Raw genomic sequence first — 27,177 nt, forward strand, 5'->3', positions numbered from 1 at the left:
TGCTGATATAAAATTTTCTTGTAAAATAAATTATTCAAGTGGAATAAATAAGTTGATTCAAAGAAAGCTGTTAAGTAATCATAGTACAGGCAGTACCCAGAAATGATAAAAATTGTGGCAGTGGAATGCAAATGATCAAGGCTTGAGAAGTGTGTGATGAACTGAATCTGCCTGTTCCCTGTTTTGCTACATATGAAAATACTGACCCTTTTTTTTATAGAGTTTGCATATGTCACACAGTTATAAAATTTTCATTTTGGGCGACACTGTGAGATCATCACAGAACAACCCTCCTTGCTTCAGACAGGTGGTTTCTGAGGTCTAGAGATGCTGTGCCTAGATTAAGTGCAGTACACTGCAGAGGAACTGGAGTTTGATCCCGTTAGAGAAAACATTCTTACTTTCTGGTGGTTTAGACCTCAAGAGTAGAAGAGGGATAGTCCTTTACCCCCAGTTCATCAACAGAGACATTGGAAGAGAGACAGTGTGTTCTATGGCAGGACCTCAAGGGGCACCAGTCTTGAAATATTCCAAGGTCTTTTGGTACACCTGAAACTAACACGATATTGTCAATCAACTACACTTCAATTTTAAAAAAAGGAAAATAAGAGCAACAAAAATAAATCATCCTATCAACATGAAGATGCCTAAAACAGTGTTATCATATGCATTCACTTCATTTTTTTCTCTTTTCTTTTTTGTAGATTTATTTTCTCTTTGCTTTAGATTATTCATTGAAACCAGTGCTACTTCTCAACCACAACTGTCCACAGAAGTATTACTAATCATTTGAGATGACTCAGGAAAAAAAAAACAACCCATAATCCATCTAGACTCAACTGTCTTAAGAAACCCATAGGATCATATGTCTATTCAGTTATTTAGGAAGAAAAAAAGAGAAATATTTAGAGATCTTATATTTGGAAAGGATTACATTGATTCTCTTTGACTTCAAGGTATAGAAGCAGAACCAGGAGGGTGAGATAATGGAAAGACAAGTTTTAGCTCAATGAGAGGAAATACTTTTAGTTAATTCAAGAAGTGAGCTGTCCTAAAAGAGGATGGACCCTACACCCTCCCCTCCCTACACCCTCCCTGCCTGACCCCCTACCCCCGCCAAGACTAGAAGTGTTCATTTTAGGTGACAATCCTAGAGGACTTGTGGAAGGGAATGGTCTTATCTAAGGGGCTGATGGGTGGGTGAGGTGGCTGACCCAAAGTCTTTGCCACTTCTGAAGGTCAAGTCTGAGGTGGCCTTCCTTGCCTTTCAAATGGCTCACATAGGGAGGTGGCCATGATCTGCAGTCACTGTCTCAGTTCTATGTAAAAAGCAATTAAATCATTTGAGAACTTTCCCTCCCTGTATGTCTTGAATACATGCAAAAAATTACATGTTTTTGTTGCTAAATAGGAAAACATGTGAACACAAGCCAGCTAATTTATCTGTTATTGTGTTGTATTTTAAAAATCAGGCTGTTAAATACTTGATAGTTCAGGATTTGCATCTTAATCTGGATTTTAATAATAGGCAGTAATTTTTAGAGAAGTGACAGCCTGGGAAGTCCAAAGTTTTATCATTTCACACTTAGAAAACTGTTATTAAGAGCTTATAATTTGGACTATAAAATGCAGAATTATTATGTTAGACCAGGTGAAATTGTCATCTTGTAGATAAAAACTTACATTGGCAATTTCATACCAGTCCATCTTAAAGGAAATCAGTCCTGAATATTCATTGGAAGGACTCATGCTGAAGCTGAAACTCCAATACTTTGGCCACCTGATGCGAAGAATTGACTCATTTGAAAAGACCCAGATGCTGGGAATGGCTGAAGGCAGGAGGAGAAGGGGACAACAGAGGATGAGATGGTTGATCACTGACTCAATGGACATGAGTTTGAGTAAGCTCCAGGAGTTGGTGATGGACAGGGAAGCCTGGCGTACTGCAGTCCATGGGGCCGCACAGAGTCAGACACGACTGATCGACTGAACTGAACTGAATATTAAGATGTTTATAAACAGTTTTATGATTACTAAGATCTGTAGATATTCTTGACTATATTCAGAATTTCTCCTACTGTGTTGATTAAAGAAACAACATTGTAAGCCAGATAACAATCCAGCATGATTTCTTCTAAAAAGCCTCAAGAGTTCCTTTCAGCTTGTTACGTGTGGGTTTTTTTTTTGTAAAGACACTGAGCCCTCTAATGTGCAAATCATTAAGAAGGTAATTGTTACTCCAGCAAGTTTTGCCCAGCAATGAGAAGCAATAGGGCAGAACTCCTGCCCTTGTTGAAGCCAGGCAGGGACACTGTGTGTGGTAGTGCTTCGGGGTAGAAGGAAGTGATTTCTGAAGTGAGGATTTAACACAGTATAATCCCAGCTTCATTGCCTGCTCACACGAGAAGCCGCAGCTTCAATTTAATGGCAGACAATAGGAATTTCACACTGTCAGCACCAACTGTTCAAAACCTAAACTAGTCTAAAAGGGAAGGATCAAAACTAAAAATGTGGGAGTTAAGCTCCAGATTCTCAAATATAGTGAATCAAGTATCTTATCTTTTCCATAGGATGTTTCTATGTTAAAACGAGCTTCCTTCCAGTTACGTTCCTGAAAGCTCTGTTCTACAGAGTATGTCATTTTCATGTACTGCAGGAGAGGTACTTAAAAAGTCATGCTTGTTGATAAATGGGGAGATATGACATTTGAAACGCCTTTAAAAAAAACTGGGAGACTGTTGGGGATTCCCCTTTGCCATTTGTTGTTAAAAATGAATAAAAATGTAAGGCCTCAAACTTTATGTGCATTCATACTCAAAACAAATGCATTAAAAATAATGGCTGTGGGACTTCCCTGGTTGTCCAGAGGCTCAATACAAGGGGCTCAGGTTTGATACCTGGTCAGGGAACTAGATCTTACCTGCTGCAACTAAAAATCCTGCATTCTACAATTAAGAACCAGTGCAGCCAAAAAAAAGAAAAAAATCATGTCTATGTGGAGAAGTAAGGGGACTGAAAGTAGTTCAGTCTATTTTATGTTGAAAGAGGCTCAGAGAGTTTCGGTGATATGCCTACTGGGATATGGAAGACAAGGACCTTGACCACATGCCACCTTCTTAAAGAAACTAGGAAAACAACTCCGTGTTTTCTGCATGATCACTCTGACAGGAAAGAATTTTGATTTTCCTGCCGTGGTGGAAAGCTGCCAAATCCCATCTTAGTTTCTGCCTGTTGCTCTAGCATTGCATGTGCAGGCTCGGTCTAGATAGACTTGTTTTCCCTGTCATCTCCAGCTTAGCGAAGGAACCACTTCCATCTTTTTGAGAGACTTCAATACCAGAGCACTGATCTAGCACTGTTTACCACCTACATTAACCTCTCCTCTGCCCAGATTTGACAATGTACTAAAAAGGATACCAAGTTTGTCGGAGATGAGCCGGTTGAAGTTCTTAGGCCTACAATACCCTACACCGAGAACTAGTACATTGTTTTTTGAAAACTTTATTTTTGAAGTTAGCTGTGCTGGGTCTTCACCGCAGTGCTCAGGCTCTGGAGCGTGCGGGCCCAGTAGCTGCAGTGAGGGCTCAGTTGCCCCCTGGCACGTGGGACCTGTTTGCTGACCAGGGATCGAACTAGTGTCCCCTGCTTTGGAAGGTGGATTCTTAACTGCTGGACCACCACCAAAAGTCCCTGATAAATTAGTTTTTGATTCAGAAAGAAACAGGAGAAAGATTCCATGTGTTTTTAAGAAAAAAACAGGTACCAAGGGGTGTTCCCAGCTTTGTTTCCTCTCCTGCTCTCACTCTCAGGAGGCTGGACAAAGTCATAGTCACTATGGGCTGTGAGCTCAGTCACAGTGAATTCACTATAAATCAAGTCTTGTCCATATAGACAAGCCATCTACATGTAACTAAAGGGTTTACCTTTATTTGGACTTTTTTTTTTTCAGTGTAAAACTTTTTTCTCATAGGGGAATGCAGAAATTTACTACTTTTGGGGTTGAAGACCATGTGACATGACTACAATATAAGGAAACGAATTTTCTCAAGTGTCTTGTACAAATGAACTTACAGCACTTTATGTACTTTGGTGAGACAGGACCTTATCCGGATAAGCAAATTCATTAACAGCTGTGCAAGGTCACTCCATATTGTCACTACATCATAATAACAAAATTATAAGCTTGCCTTACATAAGAATATTTAGTGCATTAAAAACACTGAGACTCTTTTTTCCAATTTTTTATTACATTTGGACCTTTAAGAAACATATACCATCAGTTATACCACTATTCAGTAAAAATCTATTCTAGTTTTTAGAATGCTTATGTGTCACAAACTATCTTGCTTCCAGTCTCTAAGACTTTACTAAGTTTATCAAAAAGGTTGGCTCTGACCTATGGGATCCTGAGCCTTGAGGTTTTAAATGTTTTGATTATTGTAAAACAATTTCCAGTGGATGAACCTTAATTCCCAGCTGTTTTCTTTCTAGCATGGGCTAATCATTTTGAAGTTACATATTCCATTACAAGAATATTTACTTCTTTCAGTTTTGTGATCTATTCTGTCTTTGGAAAACTCAGGGAAAAAAGTATTTTTTTCCCCCTGTACAATAAAGATGGGTTCTCACCAGAACATATCTGATATTAATTATAGCAAAAGGTGTATAGATAAGTGTGTATGTGCCATGTTCACTTTAACGACTATTTCATAAGCCAGTAACTAACTATGGAGACTATTCTGGATCAATACAATCCAAGTGTGGCTGTAGGTACACTCAACACATTAACACAACTCTTGGTATCTGACACTGACGAAAAATAAAAAAGGGTAAGTGAACAAATACACACTCATACATGATTACGTTCTCGAGAAGCTGCTCTTTGTGGAAGGAAGCAAGAAAGCAGGCCTTCAGGAAGCTATTGATGGGGACTGGGAAGGCTTAAAGCTATGGCTTTGGTAAGCACCCAAGTGAGCTGTAGGAAGGCATTTGTACAAGTAGATTTGCAGCATCAAAGGAGAATTCTCTAAAAGAGGTGGGCATTTTCTCAGTTAATCTAAATTCTGAGGCTCTCAGCAGTTGAGGGCTAGAAACAAGATCCAAAGAACCATCTTTGCGACCGCTTACGAAAGGTGACTGTGCCATTCAGCTCGTGATGCTAAATGGTCCAAAAGCCTTTGGTGGTGTGATATGGACAAGAACAATATTAATACACAAACCACATAACACCATTAAAACTCAAAAAACATTTTTTCATTTAAAAAAGTTATTTAGAACACATAAAACAAGGCAACATTTATTCTTTTTTCTCGTCTTCTGGTACGGGATCTGTCGGTGGCTCCTCCACGGTTGCGCTGTTGCTTTCTGAGCCAGTGTTGCTATCACTGGTCCCTTCCTCTGCCAGACTGTCCACCCCTTCCTGCCCGCTCTCCTTGTCCTCAGGAGTAGACGTGCCTTCCTCACCATTCTGTTGGCTTTCTGTTGTATCTTCAAGGTGTGTCTCCTCTGTAATCACACATTTGTCACTGTTAGTTCCCAGACAAAAATTTACACTGCTGTGTTGGCAGTCCAGAGCTGCAGCATCCAGTGACAAGGCAGCCACTCACTACATATGAATACACGTATCAAGCACCTGAGGTGGGCTAGTGCGACCAAGGAACTTTCAGCAGGTTTAAAACAAGCTGGAATTTGGAGAATGGGCTAGTGTGACCAAGGAACTTTCAGCAGGTTTAAAACAAGCTGGAATTTGGAAAAAAAAAATCCACTTTTTAACTGTAAATTTTGAATCTCAATACAGATCAAGTATTTCTGCTGAAAATTTAGCTTCCAAATTTCAATGTGCTCTAAGTCTAAAGTGCACACTGGCGTTTGAAGACTTATTAAAATTAATTTCACTTAAATTTCATTAAAAAGGGTCAGTAGCAGAACATTTCCAATTACACAGGGACATATCTCTTTGGACAATGCTGTGTGAAGTGCTCGGATTTAACGAGTGAGAAAGCAGGTAAGGAAATGGTATAAGACTGATAAAGTATTTTGTTATAAGTCATGGTAGGCTGTTTTCTGTTATTGCTCCAATAGTCTGAAACGATTTTCTTCAGTTAGGAGGATAAAAATTTGAGTAAAGACCTATGGTGGTGGTGGTGTAGTTGCTAAGTTGTGTCTGGCTCTTTGTGACCCCATGTACTGCAGTCTGCCAGTCTCTCCTGTCCAGAGGACTTCTCAGGCATGAATACTGGAATGGGTTGCCATTTCTTTCTCCAGGGTATTTTCCTGACCCAGCAATCGAACCCAGGTCTCCTGCTTGGCAGGAGGATTCTTTACCACTGCGCCACCTGTGAAGCCCAAAGACCTACAGGCACACTCTCCTACAGGCATACTCTATTCATAGATGACAAAACAGCGGCAGAGGACCAAGTAGTGTTCCAGTTGCCAAGTGAGTGAAGGAGCCGTACTTTCATCCTCAGGCTCTCGCTTTAACCACAGAACGTGTTCATGCTCCAAATTTGTTACGATAAAAAACATGTTCACACAAAACAGAAAATGATTCAGATAGTTAAACTTAAAATCTGACTATCTGAAATGTTAATCTGCTGAATTACATTCTATAGAAATATCTGGTAAAGATAGCATATCCCATTTAATGCTTTCCAGATGTCCAATCAGAAGTTGTTAGCAGAGCACCAAGGGTGACTGTGGTCCCTCTCAGCTCTTGTGATGACAGTCCAGGGAGCTTTTGGTTGTGTTTCCCATGCTTCCTCCAGCTCAGTTCTGTTTACTACACAGCGCACTGAGCAGGGTCAAAACCGCGCGCAGAGCGATCCCAAGATTTCAACCAGTAACTGATTTAATCAGTACTTCACGTAAGCTTTGCACGTTGTTTGCCTTGAGGCATGTTTTTAGTCAGGAAAATCAGTAAAACTGCAAGTATGAATTTTTCTAGGATGGAATCAATAAACATTTTCTGTGAGACTAGATAGAAAATTTTCAGCTTTTGTGAGTCAGGCTGTCTTAGTTGCAACTACTCAACTACACTGCTGGAGCCCCAAGGCAGCCACAGATAATGTGTAAACAAATGGTTCCAATAAAACTTTATTTACAAAAATAGGTGGCAGGCAGGATTTGGCCTGCAGGTTTTATTTGCCCAACTCTGTTCTAGGACACCAAAGATGACTGATCTTAAGGGCAAGGACCACATGCTGTTTAAACAATTTTAGCAATAAAGGTTAAAATACTGAGTGCCAATACCATGCCAAATCCAGTAATGATGATTTTATATACATCTGCTTCTTTATCCTTGGGAATTCAATTTCAAGAGGTGGGTGCTAGAATATTTACTAAGGAGGAAACTGAAATTAACTTACCTAGACTGAAGGTCACAGTGCTAGTATGGGGTGGAACAGTACCCAGATCTGTGGGCCCTCCAGGCCAGTACCCTTAACCGTTAAACCACTACATTCAATACTTTATATCCCAAGTAAGGGAATGATATGACTCAATCTGGGCAAATACCCAAGACCTCAAACAGCCAGACTAAAGGCAACACATCACTGCTATTTTGTACCAATACCAACACTTTAAGTGAATCTATTATAAGAGATTAAGATTTAGGAAGAAAGAATGCATATGTCATATGGAGAATAATTCAAGAGGCAAGATTAACAGAGTGACCTCCAGAAAGCACTGAGAAAGGAAAGTCAGAATTAAAGACAGCTGTAAAAGCCCTCAACATTTACTCTGCGATCACCTGGCAGGCTACCTGTCTCCATCGGCATGCTCTCGTCCTCCTTCTTGTCTTCGGTCTTGCTCGCTGCTGGCTCCTCTTCAGGAACGATACTGCTCTGGCTGCGGTCGGCTTGCTCTGCCGCCTCTTTTTCCCTTTCCTCCTGCCTTTTTCGAGCCTGCTCCTCAGCTTGTGCAATTTCAGCGGCAATTTTTTCCATATCCACTTCTACTTTCAAACCACACAACTAGTAGTCAGAAAACAAAACACTCTCTTAGTCATGTTCTTTTCTTACAATCTCTGAATCAGAGAAATTATTCACAAGTGGGTTTTCTTGGCTAAGAACTATATTCATATATATGGCAGGAAAAAAACCAAGCTCTTGTGTCTACAGGAAAGTTGCCCTAGCAGCCATGTAGTATCAAGTGTTCCAGAATAGTTGGTGAAGCAACGCTGAAAGCACTGGCTTATACTCAAAGCTTCTGTTTTACATTTCAGGCTGCCAAACACTCTATTTACTTGTTTTCGTGTGAAGTGCAAACTGTGAGCTACAGCTAATGAAGACATTTGATGAGTAAGTTGCAATGAAAATAATTCACAAGTGTATGAGAGTTTAAAATACCAGAGGGTTCTAGAGTCTCAGGCCTAGTTCAGGGAACGTGTATACTATACAATGTTTCAAACCTATTGCAACGTTGCCAGAAAATGGAAATTATTTTATAAAGTAAAGATCTTACCAGCTACAGCAAAGTTAACCCTGTTTCAAAGTGAATGACACTACATAAAAACACTATTTTGGAAAAAAGAATGAGAAAAAAAAGTAACAGACACAGTGATACAAGTATAGGTAACACATTCCATACCCTTTTAAGCTCATTGTTAAATGAGTCTGTGCTTTCCAGGAATTTCCTCTTCTTTTCTTGGTGTCGCTCCTCTATTTGAAGAAGTTCAGCTTCTAATTTTCGCTGTAAAAGATAAGACCAAGCTTTGTTATTTACTACTAAATTATCTTCTCTAAAGCTAATGTCAAACACAGAAAATATGTCTCTTTTTTTTAATGGTCCACACTTTTTCACAGTGTGATAAGTGTTTCGCTTTTTAAATTTAAATTACTTATTATATAATGTGCTAAAATTTAAAAAATGTAAAAATGCAGCACAGAGAGGATAACTCATTAACAAGAGTAAGTTAGACAATACTGTCAGCTCTCAGCAATGTTTTGGAAGAAAAATATTTAGTAGGCTAGTAAAAGTTGATAGGATATCTCAAAATTCTTAACAAATACACTTTCCGTCAAAAGGTTCCCTGTTACAGTTTTAATGACAAACTTACTTAATCTCTGGGAAGGGTCTACGCCCTCCAGCCTCTTCCCTGAATCAGGAACGGGTTATATTGGACATAAATATTTAACAGGCACACTCATGCATGGTACATAATCAGGTTACCGGGCACCTACGGCACAGGCCCATCTTACCATAACAAATGTTTTCTGTCTTTACCTGATGAACCATTAAGGACTGGACCTGTCGTTTAAGAACCTGCATTCTAGCTGTTGTGACAACTGACCGAACGTCTGGCACCACACTTTCACTAAGGATTTCACTGATGAGGCGGTGGTTTCTCTGGAAACGGGCGGTGGCTGTATGCTTCATTGAAAAGCCATCATCATAATCTGGAATAAACAACATGATCTGGAAATCAGGTCACCAATTACCATAATTAGCACTTAGTTACCAAGAAGCCATGGTCCTCACTGGTCTAATAAGTGGGTTTAAAGGGTGTCAAAGGAGCACCAGGGCAGTCACTGGATAAAAACCATACAGAGGATACAATGTGTTCACCAGCCAAGATGTTGGTTTTTCTCACAAAATCTTTTAAGTGAGGATGTGCATCTGATATTTGGCTGAAACACAAATCAGATATAACCAAGTGTCTTTGGCCTGGAAATCAACATGAAGGCTGCACGTGATAGCAGTACAGATTTTGCCAAATATTTCACTCTCTGGATATAATTCAAAGCTTTTACAGCTGATGATGCAAAGGAACTTTCTGGTGTCTTTGTCACTGTAGCACTTCAAAGTAAGGAAAATGCCCACTGCAGAGAAAACATTACCTCTAGTAATAGCAGTTTCCCAGATGGGCATATATATTTTATCAGATTAAAATAACACTAAGGCCTTAAAAAATGTTTAGTTCTAAATTTTACTTTTAATTTTTATCAATTTATACATGTATACATTTGTTATCAGTGTATAAAGGTATCACACATTATTTCTATTCACTCAAGTTCATATACATATAGTATGGGTCTAGTTTACAAGCTTATTTTTAGTAGCTATTACCTTTGCTCTTACACTATTACACTTTGCCTAAGTGGGTCTTAGGAAGCATCACTACGAACAAAGCTAGTGGAGGTAGTGGAATTCCAGTTGAGCTGTCTCAAATCCCAAAAGATGATGTTGTGAAAAGTGCTGCACTCAATCAGCCAGCAAATTTGGAAAACTCAGCAGTGGCCACAGGACTGGAAAAGGTCAGTTTTCATTCCAATCCCAAAGAAAGGCAATGCCAAAGAATGCTCAAACTACCACACAATTGCACTCATCTCACACGCTAGTAAAGTAATGCTCAAAATTCTCCAAGCCAGGCTTCAGCAATACGTGAACCATGAACTTCCTTATGTTCAAGCTGGTTTTAGAAAAGGCACAGGAACCAGAGATCAAATTGCCAACATCTGTTGGATCATCAAAAAAGTAAGAGAGTTCCAGAAAAACATCTATTTCTGCTTTATGACTATGCCAAAGGCTTTGACTGTATGGATCACAACAAACTGTGGAAAATTCTGAAAGGGATGGTAATACCAGACCACCTGACCTGCCTCCTGAGAAATCTGTATGCAGGTCAGGAAGCAACAGTTAGAACTGGACATGGAACAACAGACTGGTTCCAAATAGGAAAAGGAGTACGTCAAGGCCGTATATTGTCACTCTGCTTATTTAACTTACATGCAGAGTACATCATGAGAAATGCTGGGCTGGATGAAGCACAAACTGGAATCCAGATTGCTGGGAGAAATATCAATAACCTCAGATGTGCAGATGGTACCACCCTTATGGCAGAAAGTGAAGAAGAACTAAAGAGCCCCTTGATGAAAGTGAAAGAGGAGAGTGAAAAAGTTGGCTTAAAACTCAACATTCAGAAAACTAAGATCATGGCATCTGGTCCCATCACTTCATGGGAAATAGATGGGGAAAACAGTGAAAACAGCGGCAGACTTCATTTTTTGGGGGCTCCAAAATCACTGCAGATGGTGACTGCAGCCATGAAATTAAAAAAGACGCTTACTCCTTGGAAGAAAATTTATGACAATCTAGACAGCATATTAAAAAGCAGAGACATTACTTTGCCAACAAAGGTCTGTCTAGTCAAGGCTATGGTTTTTCTAGTGGTCATGTATGGATGTGAGAGTTGGACTATAAAGAAAGCTGAGCAATGAAGATGCTTTTGAACTGTGGTGTTGGAGAAGACTCTTGTGGTGTTGGAGAGTCCCTTGGACTGCAAGGAGATCCAGCCAGTCGATCCTAAAGGAAATCAGTCCTGAATATTCATTGGAAGGACTGATGTTGAAGCTGAAATTCCAATATTTGGCCACCTGATGCGAAGAACGGACTCACTGGAAAAGACCCTGATGCTGGGAAAGATTCAAGGCGGGAGGAGAAGGGGACGACAGAGGATGAGATGGTTGGATGGGATCACCTACTCAACGGACATGAGTTTGAGTAAACTCCAGGAGTTAGTGATAGACAGGGAGGCCTGGCATGCTGCAGTCCATGGGGTCACAAACAGTTGGACACAACTGAGTGACTGAACTGAACTGAACCTTCGGTCTTATCACTACCAGTTTTTGACATATCTGCTAATAACATGTGCTATTTTTTGTTAATATTTTTATTTAAATCAACTAACTTTTTAAAAAAGTGCTTCCTCTTAAGCAATACACATTAAAACAAAAGTTCCTCTATCAGAGGCGGGGGACCATACTGTAGCAAACTCTACTGCAAAGGCCCTAACTGTGTTGCTGTGTCATTTTAGGACATCCCTTCATATCTGGAACTTAAGTAGTTACTGAAACTCGGATTATCAGAAATACCACCGCTATGAACTGTTGTGCCGATTATTTTTGTTTCAAGTAGTTGCTGTAGGATATTACTTCTGAAATTAAAATTACTGGAACAAAAGATACCATTAAAAAATTGTGACTTGTTTTTACTTAAGGGAGTTTTTCATATTCACACTTAGGATTATGTACATTTGTGCTAGGTTATCCATCCAGGTTTCCTTTTTATTACTGTTCTTCTTTCATATGTCCCCAGTGCTGATCACTGGTAAATAAAGTCTTAGCAATACGGGCTTGTCTTTCCTTTTTTAAAAAATGTATTATTTTTTGGCCATGCTGAATAGCACGTGGGATCTTAGTTCCCCGAACAGAGCTCAAACCATTGCACTGGGAGGGCACAAACTTAACCAAGGAAGTCTGCACCTGTCTTTCCTTGCACTTTAGCTGGCTGATTTATTTTTGGGTAAGGGGAGGGTAGGTTTATATTTTCTAATTCACCAGGTATTTACTTGATCTCATGAATATTCCCTTTCTAAAAAAAAAAAAGCCTTCACTATTTTGTGAGGATAACTGCCTATGTCCTGTAGGCTTGTAGGTCTTCTCTATTAAGAGAGCAGCTGCTGTACTTGTGGACCTTCAGCCTTCCTCTTGATTTTACGTACATTTCCACCCCGCCCCCCCAAGTCTTCCTCTTGCTACTCTGTTCTGGGGGTAAAGTCCAAGGTCTAAAGTCATCCTTATCCTGGCATCTTAATTATTACTGTCCTTTCTTACTGCCAGCTCTAGTTCTAATATCCTATTTTCAACTTAAAAAACATAATGGGCAGAAGCCTGAGAAAACAGAGAAGGGCTCTCTTTTCAAGACTATTCCTTAGTGAGTCTCTTTCAGGCCCGCTCCACGTTCATGCTGTTTGTTACCTTCACCTAGTGGAAACTTTGTCTGATTCCTACTTATGGCTTCTACATCCCAAGTCTTTGTTCCCACTTATTACTGACCTCTCATCCTTCCAATAGTTTGTAAACTGGATCTTCTATTTGTTTAGTTCTGTGCTTTTTTCTTGCATTAATCATTCAATCTGACCAATTAAGAGTTTGCATGTGCCCGTGTGTCTGTAGCACAGCTGACTGCTGAACATGCTTGATTCTCTCTATTCCCTATTCTAGTCTCTATGTTTATTAGATTTGTATTTATGGGGATATCTGTCAATATTCCAGTCCTTTCTTTTAAACACTCATTTGTGCTTTTTCTCGAAGTATTTCAGTTTATTCATGTCTTTAGGTGGTATTAGTGCTTCTTTTCTTAAAGGTCTCTTCTTTAAGGCCTTATAAGCTTCTTTGTTTTACTACTTTAAAATGGGATCTTAAATTATTTTCCTAATGTTTCTGTTGCTTGCAGCTAGAGCTTCCAACCTCTTCCACATCACAGCAGCACATGAGGAAAATAATTTGTATAGCATGCGTGCTATGTGGATGAGTACACTCACAGCGGGAGGTGGCTAGCTCTGAAGCTCCTTGCAGCCTCAGACCCCGCCTGGCTGCAGAGAAGCGGAAGCGCACGAGCACACCTGCAGACTCTTCATGGAATGCCAATTAGGAAGCTCCGCTCCACGTGCGTGTGTGTGTGTGTGTGTGTGTGTATAACATTTGTACGTGTGCACCCTCGTAGGGCTTCTTAGGTGGCCCAGTGGTAAAGAACCTGCCTGGCAAGCAGAGACGTGGGTTTGATCCCTGGGTCAGGAAGATCCCGTGGAGGAAATGGCAACCCACTCCAGTATTCTTGCCTGGGAAATCCCACGGACAGAGTCTGGCGGGCTACAGTCCATGGGGTTGCCAAAGATCCAGCGTGACTTGGCGACTAGGCAGTAAAGCACCCTTGTAAGCATCATTATGAGTTGTATTTATGAATTCTAGTTGGATTTCGGAATTAACTAGAGTTCAAAATGTCTCTTCCCACTCATTAACTTTGTAGCTTAAGAGCCTTTAACTCAGCTGATTTAAGGAACCAATAACAGTAACCTGAAGGCATTTAACTTTTAAAAGCAGCTGAGGTAAGGAGTACAAAGATTTTGATAAACAATAGGTAGTTTTTGCTATTGTCTGCACTAAAAAAGGTATTTCTTTTTCTTTGGGAAATTTACACACAAATCTTAATCAGAATAATTATTTAAAATATTGAAATGGCACTTAAATTATGCTCTGTTTGCCATTTCGGATAGGAAACAAAACTTCAACTTAAGAGATTTCTCATATTTTAATTCTCAGAGAAAGCGTAAACAAAGCTCCACTTTTTTTTTTTTTTACCGTCTGGGTCTTCAGCAGGCTGAATGCTCATGTAAGGTTCTCCTTTCTCCATGCGAGACTGTCTCTGTCGACTTTCTTCCTCTAAAGCAGCTTCTGCACGACTTTTCGCATTTATGTAAGCAAGGTACGCGGGGGAATTATGGTAGGCCTTCATAGATTCATTGTATTCTATCTGAAATTCAAATGTTTCTCTGTTTTAGAATTAATATTTTGCAGGTTATAATGAATACTTACATTATCTCATTTGAACATCAAAAGACAGGATAACTATCTCCTTCTTACAGACAAGAAATCTGAAGTCTAGAGAAACTGAGTGACTTGACCCAGGCAGATGAAGGCTCAGCTGCCTGATTAGATTGTATGTTTCTTTTATAGGTAATAAGCAAGTGTTTACGAACTTTATCTTGTACCTGTCCCACCGTAGTTCCCATCCTACCTTTTCTGCTTCGTATTCGTTTAAATATTCTTGTTTTTCTTCATCGGTGAGATCTCGCCACATGCCACCAATAATCTTGCCAATCTCCCACAACTTTAGGTCAGGGTTGGAAGCCTTTACTTGGTCCCAGACCTTGAAAAAGAAACAGTTCAGATTTTAGTACTGATGCCTAAAAATACAGACTTTACAAATACTTTTTAATATAGAAACCTTTACTTCAATCATCAACAAAGGCACAAGGAATAGTCCATCAGCCTGCTGCAACAATTATCAAGGGTCCTCCACTGGGTTACTTTAAGGCAGATTTCAGAAACCTCCAAACACTACAGACACTTATCATGAAATAACTCTACACAGTCTGTCTTTCTAAAAATTCACGAGTTTAGAAGGAATGAGGTTACGGCGTGTAATACAACATAACATATCGTCAAATTACACATATAATAATTATGACCAAAAATTTCAAAATTTCTAAGTAGTGGTGAAATAGGTAAATGCTCATCTTTAATAAAGGTATCAGCTATACTTGTTATTTTGAGAGTCATGGAGGTTCATCATCTGTTCCCCCCACCAAAGAAAAAGAAAAATTCAAGAAAAGTATGAAGAAAATAAAAAGAACCATAAGTTGATTGTTTATAGATAACCACTGTCTTCTAGGCTTTTTTTTAAAAATTCAAACTAACATGTATTTCCTATTATTTTTATAAAAATAAGATACCAGTACTTGTAGTCTCGCATTCCTTTTTTTCACCTAACATGTTTCTCACGTCATTAAATATTCCCCAAAAGACTAAACAATGCTGGCTACACAACTTGATCTTAAGTACTGTAACTGTTTATTATGTACACATGTACATTATTATTATTTTTTGGCTATGCTGGGTCTTCACTGCTGTGCAGGCTTTTCCCAGCTGCCCTGAGAGGGGGATACTTTCTGGCTGCAGCGTGCGGGCTTCTCGTTGTGGTGGCTTCTCCTGCTGCGGAGCACAGGTTCCAGGCACGTGTGCTTCAGTAGCTGCTGCTCGGTGGCATGTAGGATCTTTCTGGACCAGGGCTCGAACCCTTGTCCCCTGCACTGGAAGGATGATTCTCAACCACCGGAACACAAGGGAAGCCCTTAACTGTTTATTGAATCATTTTCTTGTTGGATTTTAGTTCTGGAATTTTGAAATCAGAACTAATGTCTTTAACAACTGTAATCCTGTATCCTCTCCTCGGACTATGTACTGAATGGCTGGCTAAGTCCGTCGAACCTTGATGTAAAGCAAAGAGCAAAGACTGTGGTCCTCGGTCCTTTCTGGCTCCAGGGCACCTACCTTTCTGCTGTACCTCATGTAGGGCATCAGCGGCTTATCTGGTGGCTTTGGGGGTTTTGGAATCGTGATACCAGAGGACGCCTAGAAAAGAGTTAAATACGTTCATTACTCAATTGCTAGAAGTTCGCCAGCAAACTGAAAAGAGAGTCCCTTTAAAAATTCTAATGCGCCTTTCTTCTACTCGTCCATGGATACAAGATTCTTATATTTTCTCCACTGAAAATAGCTATCACTGCAAATTCAGAAACATTCACATCAAAAGAAAATAAAGAAAATGACTTTAAGCACAGAGCTTTTTAATACATTACTTAGCAGTTTATTGCCACTGCTTTGACAACCTGGCTGTAAGAACAAATGAAATATTACACAATTATCCATACAGCAAAAATATATGGTTATACATCAGATGTCCCACATTTAGGACATTACCTGGCATCCTTTTATTTTGCTTAATTTACCATTACATATACAGTCAACACTTGATTATCTCACCAGAAGCTGAACCCGATCAGCACTTACCACATCTCACACTGCCCACTGGGGACTATTTACTATTTGTACCATTTCAGGAACACATTTCCACATGAACACCTACTACCACCACAAAACCTACTCCCTAGATTCAACAATGAAAAACAAACAAACAAAAAACCTTCTTACTGCTTTGATATCACTAGAGCTTTTATTCTTCTTAAGGTTCTATACCCATATCTAGTTTTTTTTTTTTAAATAAAGGAGATTAGGAAGTGTGCACTTAAGTCATGCCTTTTTTGCACTCTTAGTCACAGCAGAGGAGTGAACAAGTTTACCAGGAGCAGAGAAATGACAGAAACAGGGCCTGATTAAGTTATTTTGAGACCATATGTTAAGAAACTCCTCTTAATTTTCTAAAAATGCTGATTTTTTGGGGGGAAGACAGAGCAAAAAGAAATGGGAAACAGAAGGTGAGCAAACTAAAAAATAGTTTTTAAAAAGGTAAAGACGAAAGTGGGTGAGAGAAAGGCAAAGGGGAGAGAAACAGAGGAGATGAGCTCTTTCTAAAGGCTAAATCCAGGCAGGAGACCAAGCAGCCCCGTGGGCACCGCCCCCACACACCTCCAGTACAGGAGAGCTGCTTCTGAACCTACTCACACCTCTGCATACACTGCTGCATTTGATCAAGGGCCCAGCATCAAATCATGGCTGAATTACATTTGTTTCCCCCACATTTCTGGAAGACTTCTGATATTGATTTTCCTGACAGGCTGGGAAGGAAGAAGGCTTCCTTCTAATTATCAAAAGATAGGAATCAACAAATCTTTATAAGAAAACTAAGGTGACATTTTGCTCCCTTGCCTTTACGTGTTGTTGTGGTAAAACCAGATGGAAACCCCCCACCCCAATTCTCAGCTGAGACTCCAAGTCTAACCTTATTTTTCATCCAAGGGCTCAGGGAAGAGTGTGTCTGTACCCCTTCTACCACTTTCAAACAATGCTTCTTCTTCCTATGAGAAGGGTTTCCCTCCAGCCCTATATACTTGTCAGTAACTCTGCTTCTTCATACATGAACTTATGAGAAAGCATTTCATCTCTGCAGCAGTATTCCTCTCTTTCCACATCGCCCATGTATTCTTACCACACAGGATGCTGATACCTGTGTAGACAAACCCTGCTTTTAGCCAGCAGTGGGCAGCAGGGTGAAGTGAGACACGGGGGATGGACACTGTCAACAGAGGCGGTACGAACAGCCAACAGGAGATCTGTCTGAGGGCTGCAGGAGTTCTCTGGTGGGTGGGTGTGGATTTCTACAAAGCTAACCTTCTGTCACGAATTCAGAGCAAGAAACACATGAAAGTCTGAGTCTTCATACATAAAGTTACTAGAAAGCACTTCCAACTCACAGCCAACACAAACCTTCAGAATTTCATGGAGTGGGTTCCAAATGAATTAAAACACTAAAAACAAATTACAATAATATTTGCTCCTTGATATTTTTCAAAGAGCTGCATTTTATAACAATGAATTTGCTTCTTTTTTTTTCTCCCAAAGGAAGGTATCTGGATCATTTGCATGTTGAGGTCATATTTTCATTACATTGACCAATTTACAAATACAAACAGAACCAAACCAAAACAATAACAACAACGTTAAATTCTAGCTGGTTTTCAGAACGTTAAAGGTTAATATCACTCAACAGTCTTAATTTATTAACCATCTCAAACAGACATCTTTCTAAAATGTCTCAAACATTACTCTTCACCACCCTCGCCCCCCCCCCAAAGCAGTTTGCGCTGTACATAATTATAACCACTGCTCTGCTATAATCCCCTGGTTTGAGGTATGAAAAACTGTCGGTTCCTTTATTAAATGACCTGATAGTTATAATTTTGGGAGGCATGTCTCCTTTTTCAGCTGTTTCCTTCCTTGCTGCTGTCAGGAAACCTACCTCCAGCAGCAACTGTCCCCCTCTCCAAATGGCAATGAGTCGGGGGAAGACAACTAATTATTCTAGTTAAAACTGCTTACAACAGAGGAAGGTCCCCTGTGAATAATAAAGTCTATGGTTTAGTGAAATTTTGGCTACTTGAGAGATTTGTGTTATTTCTTCCCGATTTTCACCTGCTTCTCTGGTAAGATCTTATCTAAGGTTTTCTTCTGGGATGAAATTCCCATTAAAGCACAGAAATGAACTGTTCTTAACATTCTGTCTCAACCTGTTTTCATGTAGGTACTTAAGAGAATGTTAATCAGCATCTGATGAAGAACTGACCAGAAGTGAATTCCACTTTATAGCTACCATCAGCACTCCAAAAAGATTTCAACATGCTTATATATATAAAGTGTTTATTGTCTGAAAACTCTTCAAGCTTTCTGGAGTCATTGGGAAAACCACGTGTTTGTGGATCCTATGGGAAGCTACTTCACAGGGTGTCATCAAATCACTCCTTCAAATCAATGACTTCAGGTGATTTGCAGACAATAATACCAGAGAAGCTTCCCCACAAAGTAACACATAAATGGGGTCATATTAAAATAACACTTTTATAAAGGTCAAAATCAGAGCTTAAATTAAATATACAGACAAAAAGAAAAAGGTAGTTTAAAATTTTAGGCCTAATTTTTGTAAAGAATGATTACCCGAGAGGTCACTAAATGCTGAAGGCGTAACACAGGCTAAAAGCCCCCACATTTCCTTCAAGTCTACACAGCACCTGGATTACCCTTCAATATGGTGTTGAGAGGACAATACTACAAATAAAACAACTATAAAGAACCAGAACATCAACATTTCCATGCCCAACAGCCTTCCCATACTAATCTACCCTAAAGCTAGTGCTTACTCCAAATACTGGGCTCCAACAGCCCCAGGAAGGAATGGGGAGAAACAGATAACTGGCCAAGGCTGAGACAGCGACTCTACCTTCCTGTTCCTGGTAAGTCTCCACTGAATGATACCACTTTATTAACAAAGGATTCCCAGATACATCCCAGTTGAGAACAGAATGCTTACAGAAAATAAAATACAAATGATTCTAATACTACCATTACCACCATTACTTTTCCATCAACATAGATAATCAAGAGCTGACTGTATAGAGCTATTAAAATATAATCATTCTTTTGATTATTACCATGAATAATTTTCTGTATTAACATAAATGATCCAAAATTGATTCTGCCCCTTAATTAAAATGAATGTTCTTTATCATTTGATAACTTTGCCACCCCATTACACTTGTCAAACACCACATTCAGGCCAGGGGAAAAACAAGTACCAATGCACATAAAAACCGTATGCATTGTAAAATGCATACATACACACACTTTGTCAGAATTCTTTTCAGATACCATGAAATATGCATGGCACATAAAACTTGATATGCTTATGAAGTACAAATTATGCAGAAACAATGAAATATTTAGACAAACAAAACCTATCAAGCTAAGCAATATGCTTACCAAGATAGACATATAGTTTGGTAGTTACAAGCTTTCTGTTCTAGCTTGACTACAGGGTGAGAGGGCTTTTCTGAAGTCACACTAATTGAATTATTTTTGAATACAGCAAACAAAAATCAGGTATTGAAAAGTTTACAGCCATTCTGGGTTGTATAAATTCTTACCAATTCACATTCCAATGTATGTCGGCATTTGGCTTTTGGATTTATTTGTTTTTGGTAAATAATTTTTACAGTTATTTGGTTTTTTTGGTACCTTAAATTTCCTTAAATGAAGTTAAAGACAATTTTAAAATACAAAGTCTGACGTTAAAAAAAAAAGTTTGAAGTACATCATCCAATTTTGGTATCTCAGGCTGATTATTTAAGTGAAACATCTAAGTTTCAGCAACCATATCCTTTATCCTCTGAACTATAAACGTACTTCTGGTTGTGGATATGTATAGTCTGGTAACAAATTAATTTCGTTCAGCTTTCATTCTGCAATTCTTTGAATTGGCACAAGTATCTTTTTAACTAGAGAGAAACAAATCTCAGTTACGACAACTGTAAAATCCAAAAGACAAATAATTGTGTGCAGCAGTTCAAACTGGTAGAATAGCCCAAAAAGGCCAGGTCTATAAGCCCAGTCTTTATTAAGAAAATAGTTCTTGAGCCTAATGCCAAATACCTTAAACGAAAGATACTCTTTGCCTCAAAAAGGGCATCTTAACCATAGGAAATCCTAGGTTTGTCTACATAGAGCACTACCATTAAGTGCCCAAGGCTTTATCTCTACCAATCACCAAACAGAATGGATTCTCCTTTTCTTCTATATACATACCCAGATCTCACTATTTTTTTGTTTGTTTTTCAGTATAAGATTGTACAATGAATATTTAAAATAATCTAAAAGCCAGGTTAATTTTTTTTTTTTAAATGGCTGTGCTGATGACTCAAAAGGACCTAAACCTGAAGGCATTTCTGGTCAATTCCAGTTGTTTGCTGGATGCTGTAATAGTTGATTCTCCTACCGTGACCCGGCTGTTGGTGCCCGGGTTCCCTCCCAGCCTGTAGTTGTTGTAGGCGAGATGACTGTATGGATTGTATCCCACAAACCCTGGTGTGCTGGGCATTTGCTGATGGAAACAAATGAGACAAAAACACGAATGAGAAATGAGCTCAAACGAGGAAAACACAGAAATGAAAAATGATCTGCATATGGCATGCAAAAGCAACCTGAATTTAAACAAGCAATGATGTGTTGTAATTGTTCTTTTTTTTCATTGAAAAACTAGTCTGCAAGTGGTTTTTGTTTTTTTTTGTCTCTTTCTGTCTCTTTGCAGGGGCCAGTGGTGCTTGTATGTGTGAATGTGTGTTTGTCTTTCAGGATAAGCAATACACTGAAGTGTCGTGAACATTCAGGATCACTTTATGGTCAATATATGGAATAACAACTTAGCGATATATGTCTGAGATTGGAAAGCTTGAAATGTGATAAACTGGGAGTCTGAAAACACTTCACATGCAAAACAAAACATGATTTATTTGACAGTCATGTGAATGCCACCAATGCACTTATCTACCAAAAACAAAAACAAGAAGTGGACTGCTTCCGAAGACAGCTTGAAATCATTTCATGTAGGGTGAGAAATGAGAAGAGATCCAAATCAGGAAGTCAGCAGTCATCAATAGAAAAAAACATATGTGGGAGTCAATGGATGTCACATACATGATTTCAAAACAAAGACTCGTAAGAAATGCATGGATTTCATTCTGGGGGTACTGTCTGATCTTTTTAACCCAGTCATTCTTTTAAAGGCTTTCTCTTCCATCTCTTCTTTGATCCATCTTCCACAGGTCAATCACGAACAATTTCTGCATTTAGTTTTAATGTGAACTACTTCTCTAGTAGATAGACTTGAACTTTTTTTTTCTCATCTGATTTCCTGATAGCCCTGCCTCTTTCCAACCACAATTGCTTGTTGGAGCAACAGAATTTTCAGCTTTTGTAAATTATGTGTTGATGTGATCACAAATGGGCTCTTATATAGCAGTGCCCTTCGTGGTTAATAAAATGACATCCAAGGTTCATGAGAATCAAAGTCTAGTGCATAAGAAGGATGTGGCAAAGAGAGACCAAAAGTAAGGTATTTGACCTAATGAAAGTCAATCAAAACAAGGGACAGTGATTTCATTTTAACATGCAATTAGTACCAATGCTGAATTGTATAATGTAAAGTAAACAACACATCCCAACTAAGCTGTAGCTATTATCAACACAATTTTCTAAAACATGCCACTGCACATATCCTTAGTGTCCAAAAAAAAAAAAGACATTCAAGCAGATCAATCATTTGATATTCTTTACAAGAGAACAAGTGATCAATTTCTAGTCTATGTAGTTATAGAAGACGCAAATCAAGCATATATAAGTAGGCAAAACACAGATGAAGTATCAAAGGCACAAAAGAAGTGTATGTTACTTGGAGTGGTGGTACGTTTGGGTGGTAGTGGTGGGTGGAGGTGGTGGTGGTGGTGATGGTGGTGGAAGAAGAAATGGAAATAAAATAAAGGAGGATAACTCATTCAATATCCATTCTGTTGGATGTACTAACCCCTAGTCTTCTGTATATTATGTGTAATGTAAAATTATAATGGTACAGAAGTATGATTGAAGAAAGGTAAAAATATCTCTTTCTATATTTAAGAAATCATAGGGTTGGTTTCTGAGCTATTTCTATTATCTCAAAAAAGTTAATGTCTTCAAGATAATATACGCTGTTAGAGGCAGTATTTGCGTCAAAATGACACCTTCAAAGGTTGCGTTCGCAATGATAATCACTGTTCAATATTATGAGGCAATAATGTAAGAAAATTAAGTAAGGGAACTTAAAAAAAAAATTGAAACTAAAACACTGCAATTATACCATTTCCAAAAATGAAGTACATGGTTAGCTCTTTGAGGTCAGGAATCTCAATTGTTCAACTCCACCTGTATAGCCACTAGCAGAGTGCCAAGGAGATGGTACTAAGAAATGTTCTTTAAGAAAGGAAATAAACCAAACACAGGACTTTAAGATCTACTGGAAGTAACTTTAGAAACTGTACGTTATAGAAAGTTGAGATGTGATACAGTATCCCTTTTTAAAAGCATCTTACTAAGGCAAAACAAATTGTTGGTAAACTGAAACATACAGCAGGTTAGTAAATAAAAGTTAATCTAGTGGAGAAAACAAAGTTACACAAGGCCCTAATTAGTTAGCTAGCCTGAAATTTAGGGGTAGGGAGTATGGAAGGAGGGCTAACAGCTTTAGTTAAAGAACTTCTTTTGTAGGATATGGTCAATGTTAACAGTGTTTTTTGTTTTTAAATAAAAAAATAACAAGGAATCCATTTCGGCAAGGCTTGAAGAGTTACTGTTAAATCTGTTTTGTGGATTGGGCAATTATTTTACATGCTGACCAAGCTGGGCCAGAGCGTGCTTGGTGAAAAAAACTAGTTCACTATTATTTATACACTTTGAAACGTATCAAGGCCATAAAACTCAATAGCAGGATCTGACCCACAGATAATGAAATCCTTACTTGAACAGCTTGAAAATAAAGATTTACAATAAGGTAGTATAGAACTGGAAGCTTTATTGTTTGATTTCATGTGAAAATTATATACAGATAGGAAGAGAAAAATGTAACCAATTGAAGGTTAGGTTTAAAAACAATAAATGCCAGAATGAGCATTAATTTCATATTAGCTTTCAAGAATCTTAATAGAGATGAACAAGAAAAGTGTTAAACTTGCCACTTATTTCTAATTAAAAAAAGAACTGAGCATAGGAGGTTGGCATTTCAGTAGTATGTTTCTTTAAATGTTGGGGTTGGTTCAAGGTAAGATGCAGAGTTATTTTATTTAGTAGGAAGTGCTGTTTTTTAGCTGAATTTTTCATCCTGTTGCTGTAATGATTGAGTGACTGTCACTGGAAGACATCTGGGTTTTTGTATCAAGGCCAGACTTGGCTATTACATTAACAAGAAAATTAAAACTTACTGTTGCAGGAGCTGGGGTGGGAGGTGGGGCATAAGATGGTCTTTCTGTTTGAAAGAAAATAAATAACTTCTTGTAAACAACTGAGATATAATACTATGCAACAAAACTACCAATGGTCCTGTTTTGAAGAAAAAAAAATGAGAGTATTTTGGAATTCCCATTTGCTAGGGCATTAGTCTCTTATTAATATAGATTGATAAATATAAAAAATGAAACTTACTTGACATTTTGGAAGATTAAGTTCTCAGTTCCTTAAGAATGAATCTGAGACACTAAAATAAAAAAAAGGAAAAAAAAAGAAAAATAAAGATAATCAAAACTCAGCAAGCATAAGAGAATGTTTTTCTAAAGAATAGGGTAGTTTGATATTTCTTTGTAAAATTACATTATCTTCTAGTAATCAAGCCTTTTAAATATTTTACTAGTTCTTTAGGTCACTCAGTTGATCAGAATTAAATGACTAAAACAAATGACAGGGGATATTAAAAAGTAAAATTAGACATGTACTTGCAAGTTTTTGTTTTTTTTTGATACTGAGCCACCTCTTGTATGGAAAACGTTTCGCTGATGCCATGTAAACATTTAATCAAATCGGTAAAAATACAATGACAAAAGAATATGATGTATTATTGGGGCCTACCTCAACAAGGCCTACCAGACACTGACAGCTCCATGACCAGCCACAGCTCTGCCTTCCTTTTAGGATAACAACTTCTTTCTAGTAAAACAGCATTTTACTCCTGAAGGCAGTGGAAAAGGTAACTGGTGTGACAAGAAACTTCACATTCTCTTATAGGAGTAATGGAGCTTCCCTGGTGGCTCAGCGGTAAAAGAACCCGCCTGCCAACGCAGAAGACTTGAGTTCAATCCCGGGGTTGGGAAGATCTCCTGGAGAAGGAAATGGGAACCCACTCCAGTATTCTCCCTTGGGGAATCCCATGGAGAGAGGAGCCTGGTACCCTATAGTCCATGGGGTCGCAAGAGTCAGACACAACTGAGCCACTAAAAAACAACATGATGGTAAACAGCTTCATAACCGCTGGGAATAAATTTCGAGAGTCTACTGGAAAAAACTCTTATTGATCTTTCTTAGCTCAACTCAAAATATATCTCCTCAATGGAGACTTCTGGACCTATCTGTACAAAATTAAATGTTTCCTCATTTGTACTCCAATTTACACAGATCAATATCATATTACACCTGCTAATATGGGGGCTGAATGGAGACAGGGACCAGCTAGTTCATTATTGCTGTCCCAGTACCTAGCTCAATTTTTACCAACTTCAGTCCTAGTAACACTAGCTCAGGACATGACCACACACACGTGAACTTGTTCCTTACCTCACTATACATTACACACCATGTGTACAAAGAGATGAACATTCATTTTCACAAAAAAGGCAAATAACTTCTATGACTACTAGAGTATTTTCATCCGACATTATGAGAAACAAACATGATTTTTTTTTTGCTCCTGTTTTGTATTTTAAGGGCATTTCTGGAGCATTATGAGTAAGAGGCCTGGTGTGGAAAGAAAGAAATCATTTATTTTCTCAATGGCCCAACCTGGGTCTCCCTCTCTCCTTAAGGTACATGCAGGACACCAGAGTCTAATGCAGATTTCCTTCCTGCTCAAGCTTGGGTGGGCTGTCAACATCCAGTAGGCCTTGCTGTGGGGGGCCCTGATAATATCTGCCACAAGCTCCCAGGTGTGTCACATTTTATTAACACTCTAAAATTACTGGTCTCTTTTGCTATACCATAAATTTCAAGAGTGATCTCGTACAATTGTCCACCACTGTATGCATCTCCGGTGCCTGGCATAAAATCCTGGAGAAGTTATTTGTTGAATACCTTATACGGGACAGGCTTACTACTTTCACACCATCTGGTTTAACAGTCACACTACCAACGAGGTGTGTACTGCTATTGCCATTTTACAGAGGGAAAAAAGGAGTCTCGTTCAGTATAAGTAACTTGGCTCAAGACACAGAGTCAGGAAGTGTCAGAGCTGGGTTTCAAACCCAGGCCAAACTGTTGCCCAGCTTTCGCTTTTCACTCCAAGCCACACCGTGAGTCCTCAGATCGCTGCCTGGGCAAGGGGAAACCATCTTCCTGGGGGTGAGGACCACGGGCTTAGCTTGCCCCAAGGGCTTCCTCTGAGACCGATTCGGTTTGGTTTGATGTGTAGGTGCACTTTACCAGCTACTCTACTGAAGAGGAGCATGCAGAAGCGCCTTGACCACTTCCGTGGGGTTAGTGGAAGGGGCACTTCTGGCCGCCCAAGAGGAGCCCCAGATGGGACTCTCTCCCCACCCTCGCTCCGCTAGGCCTCAAAGAGGCCGCAGCCGGCCCCCGGCCCTGGTCCCGCGGCCAAGCCTGAACCCCAGCAACCCTCAGCAACCCCAGCCAAGCCGGGACCCCACGCCTCTCCACCCTCCCGACCCAGCCGGGCCCAGTCGGAAACACTCACCCGCGGGCAGAAGAAGCGCCCGCAGCTCCGGCCTCGCTTCCCTTTGTCCCGCGCACGCCCCGCCCCTCGCGTCCCGAGCTTCCGCGCTCGCACTTTCAACACTCTTCTTAATTCCTTTCCAGGCCCCACCCGACTCTCTTCAGGAAAATAAGCGTTCTCGTGGGGACGCGGTGGTGTTTAGCACAGTCAAGGATTTTTTTCAGGCTCCATACGCTCCTCAAAACTCCCCGAAAGTCAGTACTTTGCCAGCCGGGCGCCGATTCGTCACTCCGGAGAGGGAGGAGGTGGCCCGGCCGCGGGTAGGCCCGGCCGCGCGGCCCCCAGCGAGCCGGAGCGGGGACGGGAGGCGCGGCGGGAGGCGCGAGGCTGAGCCGAGGGGGGGCGCGAGCGCGGCCTCAGCTTCCCCGCGCGGGGCCGGAAGGCGGCGGGGAGCGCGCCCGGTCGCCAGCCCCGGAACCTCTGTGGCCGCGCGGCCCGCGCACCACCCCGGCCGGGCTCAGGCCGCGCACGCCCCCCGTCCCTGCCCCCGAGAGTTTCTGGGTTTTTTTTCCCTTCCGGTCTTTTTCTTGACTCTTTCTCTGGGAGCTGGAGTGTATATACTTCACCAAGCCGAGGATGGAGGCGTGGAGAGCCGGGTTTACAGTTTCCGTCCTCCTGCGCGCCTCCCAGGGCTTCCTGCCTTAACCGCGGGCAAGAGCTTTGGCGAAAGCAGCGCAGATCTTCCCAGCTGTTCCCAAGCGCAAGGCTGGTGTAATTGTCACAGGTTTCTGAGCCAAGGCCCGGAGATGTAAATCTCCTTGCCCCCGGTTGTGTGTCCCTGCAGCGCTGGGCAAGGGGTCTGTGTCCTAA

At 40.0% G+C, this 27,177-nt stretch overlaps 1 protein-coding gene across 2 annotated transcripts; it reads right to left on the minus strand.

Annotated features, from left to right (window-relative positions):
* Positions 1–5,231: 5,231 nt before the first annotated feature.
* SMARCE1 (SWI/SNF related, matrix associated, actin dependent regulator of chromatin, subfamily e, member 1) lies at positions 5,232–26,373 on the minus strand. 2 transcript variants are annotated; one of them, XM_004012869.5, is made up of 11 exons: positions 26,329–26,373; positions 24,075–24,126; positions 23,855–23,898; positions 20,842–20,946; positions 15,891–15,971; positions 14,575–14,706; positions 14,139–14,310; positions 9,223–9,395; positions 8,587–8,688; positions 7,760–7,970; positions 5,232–5,505 (listed from the first exon to the last, which is right to left on the minus strand). In XM_004012869.5, exons 2-11 carry the CDS (start codon positions 24,079–24,081, stop codon positions 5,297–5,299), a joined length of 1,236 nt encoding a protein of 411 aa, XP_004012918.1. In that variant the 5' UTR covers positions 24,082–24,126; positions 26,329–26,373; the 3' UTR covers positions 5,232–5,296. The 2 variants fall into 2 exon arrangements, with proteins under 2 accessions (XP_004012918.1, XP_012041460.1); XM_012186070.4 differs by having other exon boundaries at positions 7,748–7,970.
* Between the last annotated feature and the right edge of the window lie 804 nt (positions 26,374–27,177).

The sequence above is a fragment of the Ovis aries genome, chromosome 11 (assembly GCF_016772045.2).
Source record: "Ovis aries strain OAR_USU_Benz2616 breed Rambouillet chromosome 11, ARS-UI_Ramb_v3.0, whole genome shotgun sequence".
In the NCBI taxonomy this organism is placed as follows: Eukaryota; Metazoa; Chordata; class Mammalia; order Artiodactyla; family Bovidae; genus Ovis; species Ovis aries.

Coding starts and splice junctions, on each gene's coding strand:
- SMARCE1 (XM_012186070.4), bottom strand. Junction 9,396..14,138: donor GCCTGCTGAAGACCCAGACG/GTAAAAAAAAAA, acceptor TGTTTATTCCAG/ATTATGATGATGGCTTTTCA. Junction 7,971..8,586: donor TTAACAATGAGCTTAAAAGG/GTATGGAATGTG, acceptor TCTGACTACTAG/TTGTGTGGTTTGAAAGTAGA.